The 11217-nt window shown below is 36.7% G+C and overlaps 1 protein-coding gene across 1 annotated transcript in view; it reads left to right on the forward strand.

The window, feature by feature from the left end:
* The first annotated feature begins 263 nt into the window (after positions 1-263).
* Positions 264-11217, forward strand: part of LRRC7 (leucine rich repeat containing 7) — a 53256-nt gene continuing 42302 nt past the window's right edge. Inside the window, exons 1-5 of the mRNA XM_041470462.1 lie at positions 264-452; positions 4672-4789; positions 5591-5669; positions 6686-6775; positions 10148-10204. Coding sequence (XP_041326396.1) covers positions 264-452; positions 4672-4789; positions 5591-5669; positions 6686-6775; positions 10148-10204 — 533 coding nt within the window. The remainder of the gene's footprint in view (positions 453-4671; positions 4790-5590; positions 5670-6685; positions 6776-10147; positions 10205-11217) is intronic.

Below are 11217 nucleotides of genomic sequence, written 5' to 3' on the forward strand. Positions count from 1 at the left end.
GCTTGTGGCTGGGCTTGGTGTTTTCCCTTCCATCCCAGAGCAGGGAACAGCTGCAGGGTCCAGGTTTTCTCCTTGCACTCCAAATCCCACCTCCCCATTCCAGCAAGGTGCCACAGCCACGGCACGACGCACGCTCCAGATGTCCCTGGGGAAAACTGCTTTCAGTGAGCCGCAATCCCGAGCATAATTCCCACGAGCGTTCCCCCAAAAGGCTGCTGAAATCCCGTTTTCCCTCCCTTTTGCCCTCAGTATGCTGCTTGGAGATGACAAGCAAAAGGAAGCTGATCGGCCGCCTGGTGCCGTGCCGGTGTTTCCGCGGCGAGGAGGAGATCGTCTCCGTGCTGGATTATTCCCACTGTGGCCTGCAGCAGGTGCCAAAGGAGGTCTTCAACTTCGAGAGGACCCTGGAGGAGCTTTACCTCGATGCCAACCAGATTGAGGAGCTTCCCAAGGTAATCCATGTCCTGCCGGGGTGCAAAGCCCGCAGTGTGTGCCCGGCTCTGGGGCTGCTGGGGAGAGATGGAGGTGGGGGCTCCAGGGATATTCCTTGGAATCGGGGCTGGACTGCGAGGAGAAGGGACTCCTGCTCCTTCCTCACAGCACAGGAATGGGGCAGCTTGGGGCCTGGAACTGGGAAAAACAATTCTGCAAAAGAAACAGTTCTGGCCCCAGAAATTCCTGTGGTGACCAGTACCTGGATCAGGAGTCACCGCTGCCTTTGGATCCTCTCCATCCCTGCTTTTCCTTCAGGACCAGCCCTTTATCCCTGTGGGACATTCCTGGGAATGCCAGGGCTGTCCCCTGTGTCAGGACCAGCCCTTTATCCCTGTGGGATGTTCCTGGGAATGCCAGGGCTATCCCCTGTGTCAGGATCAGCCCTTTATCCCTGTGGGACAGTGTGGGACGTTCCTGAGAATGCCAGGGCTGTCCTCCCTGTCAGGATCAGCCCTTTATCCCTGTGGGACATTCCTGGGAATGCCAGGGCTGCCCTCCCTGTCAGGACCAGCCCTTTATCCCTGTGGGACATTCCTGGGAAATGCCAGCTGTCCAAGCAGGAATTTCATAACTGCCCCGAGATCATCCAAGCCATTCTTCCCCTGTAAAACTCCTCTTCTGGAACCTTCCAATCCATTCTCCTGCTGATCAATGTTTGCCATAAGGAATCAAAAGTTACTGTAACCAAAATGTTCTGGAAACAAAGGAAGGAAAGGTGGAAAAAACAATTAGTGGCAGGTGCTGGCTCCATAATGAAGCGTGAAGGGATGGGATCCAGGCCTTAATGGAATTTTTTCTCCACAATAATGAAAGATGCTTACAAATCTTTAATTAAACATTCCATTCTCCATCATCTCAGAGCAAATTTCCTGGTTTTGCTGCACAGAGACTTCGTAAAAATTCCATTTATAGAAGTACAAAATTGGCTTTTTCCAAGCCACGGGGTTGCTTTGCTGGGATGTGATGGTTCATTGCTTGAGAGGTCTCACTCCGTGGAGGAATTCTGCACAGATGGTGGGACAGGGAAGCCAAAATCCCTTTATTTTCATGGAAAAAGGCTGTGGAGAGCTGCCTGAGCTCTCCCGGACACACAGCACAGAACCAGCTGGGTTCTATCCCCAGAAATCCCAAATGGATCCTGGGAAAACCTGCTCAGGAAGCCCTGAGGTCCCATCTTCTCCTTCTTCTTCTTCTTCTTCTTCTTCTTCTTCCTTTTCTTCTTCTTCTTCCTTTTCTTCTTCCTCTAAAATAATAATAATAATAATAATTCCCTTATTTTCCTTCTGCTACTGAGGAATACTGGAAGTGTCACATTTAGGGAGGGATTTTTGGAATATTTTGGTTGGGCCTCTTGGAATGATCCAAGTGTTTCAGAAAACAAATATACCAGAGTGAGATGCCAGGCTCCTGTATGGAAAAAATGAGGAGCAAAGGGAAGAGGTCCAAAATGCTGAAGCTGGGATGAAGGTGATAATTTTAACTTAGTGTAAATCGAGTTTAACATAATCTTGGCCATGTGGAAGAGAAGATTAATGGCAGTGTTAATAGCACTCATCGGTTTTTGTCTTAAGCCTTTATTAATTGTTACCAGGAATTCAACAGCTGAAATAATTCCTTTATCAAATTTTCTGCTCGAGGTGTTTTTGCTGCAGAGCTCAAGGCTTTTTTTTTTTTCATCACTGAGTTAATATTCCAGGAGAGAAAATGCCTTTTTTTTTTTTTTCCCATGAAATTGGCACTGTAATACTTAACATGAACTTTTGTGTTTTACATTAAATTCCACCATTCTCTCCTCCCTCTGCAAATGTGTTTTCAAAGAATTCATTCCAGAGGAAATTTTCGGTCATTTTCTGCTCTTTGCCAAATATTCTGTGCCCCTGATATTACAGATTTCTTTTGAATCAAAGCTCTTAATCATGTTTTATTATTTAATGAGGAAACAACTTAGTTAAGTCCAGCTCTACTTTAGTTTCATGTGATGCTCTGAGTCCAGTAAATTATTTTCCATTGATGCCTTAAACTTCTTCTGCCTGATTTTATTTTTACTTTCCATTTTAGGTATCATAATGATGATTTTTAGTTCTTCATTTCTTGTATTTCTCTGTTTTTTTAAGGATTTACAAGATGTTTTTATACTTCTAACTCTCTCTTTTGGCTAAATCCAGCCAAGTCTTTTTATTCTCTTTGCCTTTGACTTCATTCTCCTGCTGCAAAAAAATCCTTTATTTGTATGAGTCAAGTGAATTGATGACTAATAAAGGGAAAATTGATCTGGATGAGAGTGGAGTCATTGGAATCAGCATCCAGAAAAACATGAGTGGGCTGGAATTCTCCCCAGAGGTGCAGAATAAAACCCTGGTTTCATAACTCCGAGCTCGGTAGCATCACTTGGATTTGGTCTGAGAGGAATTAAAGTTGTTCCTGGGCAGAGGGAATGATGATTCCAACAAAATCCTGATGGCCAGGGAGCTCTGGAAACTCGGAAAAATATCTGTAAAGCATCCAGTGGGTGAAAAAAAAAGTAATTTTGGGACTTCATTGCATGTCTCATATTCCTTCTGATGCTTCATAAAATCACTCCAGAGGGAAGATTTTTAATTTGGCTTCTCCCTGCAGCACTTCCAAAGCCTTGGGTGTATCCAGGTGGGGTCAGAACTCCGAGTTCTGAGCCTTCCTCAGCTCCCAGAGGAATTCCTGGTGAAAACTGGGAATCCACCTCTATAAAATTGGAATTTGGTGGAAAAATTAGAATAGAGTCCTGAATTTTGGGCAGGGATTTCAAGGAAATATCCTTTGGATAATGCCAAAGCATTTCTGGACCTTGGGGATAATTATTTAATCTGAATGCAGTCAGAGTATTTTAAAATCTGCCATGAAATTTAATTATGAAATCAAATATCTTAATTTACCAGGGGGCACAAAAATTGGGGGATTTCTATGACAAATATGAAACACACCAATAAATGTGAATTCCATGCAATGACATCAAAATCACAAGATATTGATTGCAATGAATTCACAGGTTTTGAGTATCTTTGAACATCCCTGCCACCCATGACCTGTTTGTCTTATCCCCATCAACCATGGGAATGCCTTCCCAAAAATCCCACGGGGAGGGTGGAATTCTGCTGTGGTACACAGGGCTTTGTGCTTTTTTGTGTGTCCAAAAAAAAAAATCCCCCTGGGAGGGTTGATTCTGCTGTGGCCAGCGGGGTTTATGACCCCTGGAAGGGAGGGTTGATTCTGCAGTGGCCAACGGGATTTGTGCTGTTTGAGTATCCAAAAACCCCCCTGGAAGGGTGGAATTCTGCTGTGGCCAGCGGGGTTTATGATGTTTGAGTGTCCAAAAAAGCCCTATTGGGAGGGTGGAATTCTGCTGTGGCCAGCAGGGGTTTGTGATGTTTGAGTATCCAAAAATCCCCCTGGGAGGGTGGAATTCTGCTGTGGCCAGCAGGGGTTTGTGCTGTTTGAGTATCCAAAAAACCCCATTGGGAGGGTGGAATTCTGCTGTGGCCAGCAGGGGTTTGTGCTGTTTGAGTATCCAAAAAACCCCATTGGGAGGGTGGAATTCTGCTGTGGCCAACGGGGCTTGTGCTATTTGAGTATCCAAAAATCCCCCTGGGAGGGTGGAATTCTGCTGTGGCCAACGGGGGTTTGGGCTGTTTGAGTGTCCAAAAACCCCACTGGAAGGATTGATTCTGCTGTGGCCAACGGGGTTGTGATGTTTGAGTATCTAAAAATCCCGCTGGAAGAGTTGATTCTGCAGTGGCCAGCGGGGATTTGTGATGTTTGAGTATCCAAAAAACCCCACTGGGAGGGTGGAATTCTGCTGTGGCCAACGGGCTTTGTGCTGTTTGAGTATCCAAAAAACCCCATTGGGAGGGTGGAATTCTGCTGTGGCCAACGGGGCTTGTGCTGTTTGAGTATCCAAAAATCCCCCTGGAAGGGTGGAATTCTGCTGTGGCCAACGGGGGTTTGGGCTGTTTGAGTATCCAAAAACCCCACTGGAAGGGTTGATTCTGCAGTGGCCAGCGGGGGCTTGTGATGTTTGAGTATCCAAAAAACCCCATTGGGAGGGTGGAATTCTGCTGTGGCCAGCAGGGTTTGTGCTGTTTGTGTGTCAGTGAGGATCCCAACTGGATTTCTTTCTTTTCCCCCGCGGAACCCGCGGAACAGCAACTGTTCAACTGCCAAGCCCTGCGGAAGCTGAGCATCCCCGACAACGACCTGTCCAGCCTCCCCACGTCCATCGCCAGCCTGGTCAACCTCCGCGAGCTCGACATCAGCAAGAACGGTGAGGGCTCCCAGTCCCCAGCATCCCCCCAAAAACTGGGAGCTGGGATGGAGCTCTGACTCCTCGCGGGGCCGGAATCCGCGCTCCGTCTCAGGATCCGCGCCCGGCGCTCTGGGGGAGGGTCTGTGCAGATCCAGCTCCGGTTTTTCCTTTAAAAAAATCGAGTTTTCTTTGGCATCCTGTGCTCTGGGGGCTTCTGCCTGGCTGGGAGTAGGAATGTGAGGCCAGTTTTCCATGCGCTTAGGAGTGTTCCACTTCCAAAGGGGTTCAGAGCTCGCTGGGCTCTTGTGTGGGGAGTTTAAACAATTCCCAGGATTTATCTGGACTGCTTTGCTGCTGTGCATTCCCAATTCTGCATTTTCATATTGATGGGCCTAAAAACTTTTGCTGTCTGAGCTCAAGGGTCTTAGTATTTAAAAAATGAGGCTTAGGAACTCTTGGAAACGTTGGGAAATTTCCTGTTAGGGGAGGTCTGGAGTCTGTGAGAGAAAAGCATTTTGGGAAGGGATGAAGGCACAAATCTCAGCACAAATTATGTCACTGTTAATTCTAGAACATTACATAAATCAAGCATTAGCAGAAGTGTTATAATTTTGTATTTTCACATATTTATTTAGGGCTTGAGACCTTTTGGATGATAATTCCCAACTGTGTTTCCTTCCTGCTCGAGCCGAAGTCTGAGCTGGAAATCCCAGTTAAGCATTTATGAACAAACCAGGCTGAGCAGTTTTTGTGTAGATAATATTTGTCTGGGTCTAATAAATATTTTTGTGCGTCTAATACTCTTTCCATGTTTTTTAGGAATCCAAGATTTCCCAGAAAACATTAAGTGCTGTAAGTGTTTAACAATAATCGAAGCCAGCGTCAACCCCGTGTCCAAGTGAGTACCAGGAGCTCGTTTTGCTCATTCCAAGAGCACAAAATGTGCTCAGCATGAGCTCAGAGCTTTGTATCCAGTCCTTTTGCAGGGTTAGTCTGAATGTTTTTCTAATTGTTTAAATTTAAACAGTTTAAATTGTTTCTAATTTAAACCCAGAGTGGGTTTGTCTGAGATGTGGGTACTCTGTTAGTGCCAGTCAGGCTGGGCAGTCTCCACACACAGGGCTGAGGCTTCACCTGGACACTTGGCCAGCCCTTATTCCTTATTCCTTCCAAAATCTTGTAGAAATAGCAACAAAAAATGAGTTGTAAATCCAGGATTTACAAAGTGGAGTGAAGGAGAGAAAGGGTGAAATGTTGATGCTTCAGTTAAAAAAAATAGAGAGAAAGGAAGAGGGAGAGGGAGGAAGAATGAGAGGAAAAGAGGAGAGAAGGAGAAGGAGAAAAAAAGAAAAATATTAAGAGAAAAAAGAGAGAGAGAAGAGGAGAAGGGAGGGAGGAAGCAAGGGAGGAGGAAGAGAAGGGAAAAGAAAAGAAAAAAGAAAGAGAAGAGAAGAGAAGAGAAGAGAAGAGAAGAGAAGAGAAGAGAAGAGAAGAGAAGAGAAGAGAAGAGAAGAGAAGAGAAGAGAAGAGAGAAGAGAAAGAAAAGAAAAAAGAAAAGAAAAGAAAGAAAAGAAAAGAAAAGAAAAGAAAAGAAAAGAAAAGAAAAGAAAAGAAAAGAAAAGAAAAGAAAAGAAAAGAAAAGAGAAAAAGAAACACCTTTGGTTTAAATCCCTCAAGCAGGAAGGGAGCAAAGGCTGCTCTCCCCTGGATGTGCCAGGCCTTTGCATTTCCTGTTTGTAGCAATGCAGGGAAGATGGGAATGGGCAAAAATGTCTGTTAAAAGTGAGTTCTTCAGGAGAATTTGGGTAGAAGAAGTAGGTGAGAGAGAAAGTCACCTTTCTGCTTCTAAATATACATTGTTATTATCTCCATGGCAACTCAGGGTGAGCATTAAGGTTTGCTCTGTTTTTTTAGGCTGCCAGATGGCTTCACACAACTTCTAAATTTGACCCAGCTCTATCTAAACGATGCCTTTTTGGAGTTTCTTCCAGCTAACTTTGGAAGGTAAGCATGAGTCACCGCAGCACATCCCTGTCGCTGGAGCCCGGCTGGGGCTGGCTCCCCTTGGAAAACTGAGCCAAATCCCAGCGATTTTGGCTTTTCAGCCCTGTTCTCAGAGCGAGGGCTGTGTCAGCAGGAACGGGGTGCTGAGGGATTTGGGGAGAGGTGAGGAGCAGCAGGGCTCATCCCTCTGCTGCGGCAGGGCCAGAGGCAGCAGGTCCCTTCTCAGGTCCCCTCCTGGTGACAAAGTGTCACCAGCCCTGATATTTTAAGTTCTTCTGAGCCTTCTGATGTTTTCATCCTTGTAACGACCTTTTCTCACGCGCTTCATGTAAATAGCTTATTGCTTTGCATTCTTTTATAGGAGAGGAGAAACTTGATGGGCTGTTGGTTTGTCCAGTGTCATTTTCCTTTACAGGAGAGGAGAAATTCGATGGGCTGTTGGTTTGTCCAGTATAGGAGAGGAGAAATTCGATGGGCTGTTGGTTTGTCCAGTATAGGAGAGGAGAAATTCGATGGGCTGTTGGTTTGTCCAGTGTATTTATTTTTATTTATTTGTATTTATTTTATTTATTTGTATTTATTTTTATTTATTTGTATTTATTTTATTTATTTGTATTTATTTTTATTTATTTGTATTTATTTTATTTATTTGTATTTATTTTTATTTATTTGTATTTATTTTATTTATTTGTATTTATTTTTATTTATTTGTATTTATTTTATTTATTTGTATTTATTTTTATTTATTTGTATTTATTTTATTTATTTGTATTTATTTTTATTTATTTGTATTTATTTTATTTATTTGTATTTATTTTTATTTATTTGTATTTATTTTATTTATTTGTATTTATTTTTATTTATTTGTATTTATTTTATTTATTTGTATTTATTTTTATTTATTTGTATTTATTTTATTTATTTGTATTTATTTTTATTTATTTGTATTTATTTTATTTATTTGTATTTATTTTTATTTATTTGTATTTATTTTATTTATTTGTATTTATTTTTATTTATTTGTATTTATTTTATTTATTTGTATTTATTTTTATTTATTTGTATTTATTTTATTTATTTGTATTTATTTTTATTTATTTGTATTTATTTTATTTATTTGTATTTATTTTTATTTATTTGTATTTATTTTATTTATTTGTATTTATTTTTATTTATTTGTATTTATTTTATTTATTTGTATTTATTTTTATTTATTTGTATTTATTTTATTTATTTGTATTTATTTTTATTTATTTGTATTTATTTTATTTATTTGTATTTATTTTTATTTATTTGTATTTATTTTATTTATTTGTATTTATTTTTATTTATTTGTATTTATTTTATTTATTTGTATTTATTTTTATTTATTTGTATTTATTTTATTTATTTGTATTTATTTTTATTTATTTGTATTTATTTTATTTATTTGTATTTATTTTTATTTATTTGTATTTATTTTATTTATTTGTATTTATTTTTATTTATTTGTATTTATTTTATTTATTTGTATTTATTTTTATTTATTTGTATTTATTTTATTTATTTGTATTTATTTTTATTTATTTGTATTTATTTTATTTATTTGTATTTATTTTTATTTATTTGTATTTATTTTATTTATTTGTATTTATTTTTATTTATTTGTATTTATTTTATTTATTTGTATTTATTTTTATTTATTTGTATTTATTTTATTTATTTGTATTTATTTTTATTTATTTGTATTTATTTTATTTATTTGTATTTATTTTTATTTATTTGTATTTATTTTATTTATTTGTATTTATTTTTATTTATTTGTATTTATTTTATTTATTTGTATTTATTTTTATTTATTTGTATTTATTTTATTTATTTGTATTTATTTTTATTTATTTGTATTTATTTTATTTATTTGTATTTATTTTTATTTATTTGTATTTATTTTATTTATTTGTATTTATTTTTATTTATTTGTATTTATTTTATTTATTTGTATTTATTTTTATTTATTTGTATTTATTTTATTTATTTGTATTTATTTTTATTTATTTGTATTTATTTTATTTATTTGTATTTATTTTTATTTATTTGTATTTATTTTATTTATTTGTATTTATTTTTATTTATTTGTATTTATTTTATTTATTTGTATTTATTTTTATTTATTTGTATTTATTTTATTTATTTGTATTTATTTTTATTTATTTGTATTTATTTTATTTATTTGTATTTATTTTTATTTATTTGTATTTATTTTATTTATTTGTATTTATTTTTATTTATTTGTATTTATTTTATTTATTTGTATTTATTTTTATTTATTTGTATTTATTTTATTTATTTGTATTTATTTTTATTTATTTGTATTTATTTTATTTATTTGTATTTATTTTTATTTATTTGTATTTATTTTATTTATTTGTATTTATTTTTATTTATTTGTATTTATTTTATTTATTTTTAATTTTTTATTTATTTGTATTTATTTTATTTATTTGTATTTATTTATTTATTATCTAAGGGAACATCAGCTCAGCTCTCCAAACCAAATGACAAAATCCTGCCGGGAGTGACACTGGGCTGCTCAAGCCTGGGGAGATAAAAATGCAGGGGTTCTTTACTCTTTATTTTATTATTTTTATTATTACTCTTTACTCTTTATTATTACTATTATTATTATTATTATATTTTTTATTTTATTTTATTTTATTTTATTTTATTTTATTTTATTTATTGTGATCTTATTGTTAACTCTATATGATAATAATTATTCTTAGTGTAATAATAATTATTATGACCACATCCCTTGGAGTCAGATCTAAATGCAAACACCCAGAAAGGGATGGGGGGCCCCCTCAGCGTGGTGTTTGTACCCATCCTGCTCTGGCAGAGCCTTGCTGGGGCTTGGGCTGGTAATTTGGGGATTGAGGACAGGTTTAGGAGCCCAAATCTCTTAGCAGAGAACATTTCATTCCACCAGTGCTGATCTTACACAAACTCAGTGTCTCTAATTCCTTTGTTGTTGTTGATATTTCCCTCCTGTCTCATCTGCTGGGGACCTGACACTTACAAACCTTGCTCTTGTTTTCTTGGTTTTTTTTTGTTTCTTCCAAACTTCCCGACTTTTCCTGTGTTTGCCTTGCTGGAGTCATGAATAAAGTGAATTTAAAATTGCTGGGAAAACCTGATAAATGTCAGAGCTTTTCAGGAGAATTCGGATCAGGGCAGACATTACATTGAATTATTTGGCTCTGATTTTTGTCCCACAAGAACTGGACTTTTTGAATTGTTTTGCATAAAACAGACCTCTTAAAATTAAAAGAAATAATTTCAAACCATTCTGATGGATTCTTTGATTGCATTAATTGCTTTCTCTCCTACTTCCAGACTTGTCAAATTGCGAATTTTGGAGTTAAGAGAAAACCACTTGAAAACTCTACCAAAGTAAGTGCTGGGGTATTTAAATTTTAAATTTATTCACCTGGAATTTCCAAAAGTGCCAAATATTTGGATTGGTAGCAATGCAGTGGTGATGTTTCTGTGATGAGTTGTTGGGGTTTTTTTGGGGTTTTTTTTTTTTGCATTTATAAAAGAAATTCTACTGAAGATTTTTAGCACAAAAACAACAACAATTAATGATTCTGTGATATAAGGGAAGATGGACAGTGGCTGATCAGCTGAGTCTAACTCAAAAGCCAAAATTTGGCGTTTTAAGATGAATATCTGATATGGTAAGATAAATATCTGATATTGTAAGATGAATATCTGATATTGTAAGATGAATATCTGATATTGTAAGATAAATATCTGATATTGTAAGATGAATATCTGATATTGTAAGATAAATATCTGATATTGTAAGAAAGATGAATATCTGATATGGTAAGATAAATATCTGATATTGTAAGATGAATACCTGATATTTTAAGATAAATATATGATATTGTAAGATGAATACCTGATATTTTAAGATAAATAAACAAACTTGGGAGGCACCAGATGAGCCAACCCTGGCCAGTGAGGCTGTGGCAGAGTTTTCCTCACCAAGGACTCACCTGAAGTGGTGAAAACATCTTCAGGAAAATATTTTCAGATACCTCATGGTCTGTCCAGAATTAAATGGTTTGGGCCAGCAGGATGTTGAGTCCCTCTGCTCAGGATTATTTAAGTTAAGTGGGGCTTAAGTGGACAAAGAGCTCCCAAAAGCAGCCTGGAATTCTCAAAGATCCCGGAGTCAATTCCAGCCCTGGGCTGATCCCCCACACGGGGCACCATAAATTATTTTTGTTCCTTTAGTGAAGGGGGGGATTATTTTTAAATTAAGGATGTTTTATTGTTTAGATAAACATTAGTATCAGAATTTGTGAGATTTTAAAGGAGTAAGTTGTTGGTTATAGCTTAGGAGTAGTTACAAGTTTCTTCATTGTAAGATAATATATATTTCATATATATATATA

Source organism: Pyrgilauda ruficollis, unplaced genomic scaffold (assembly GCF_017590135.1).
Source record: "Pyrgilauda ruficollis isolate IOZ18807 unplaced genomic scaffold, ASM1759013v1 scaffold246, whole genome shotgun sequence".
NCBI classification, from domain to species: Eukaryota; Metazoa; Chordata; class Aves; order Passeriformes; family Passeridae; genus Pyrgilauda; species Pyrgilauda ruficollis.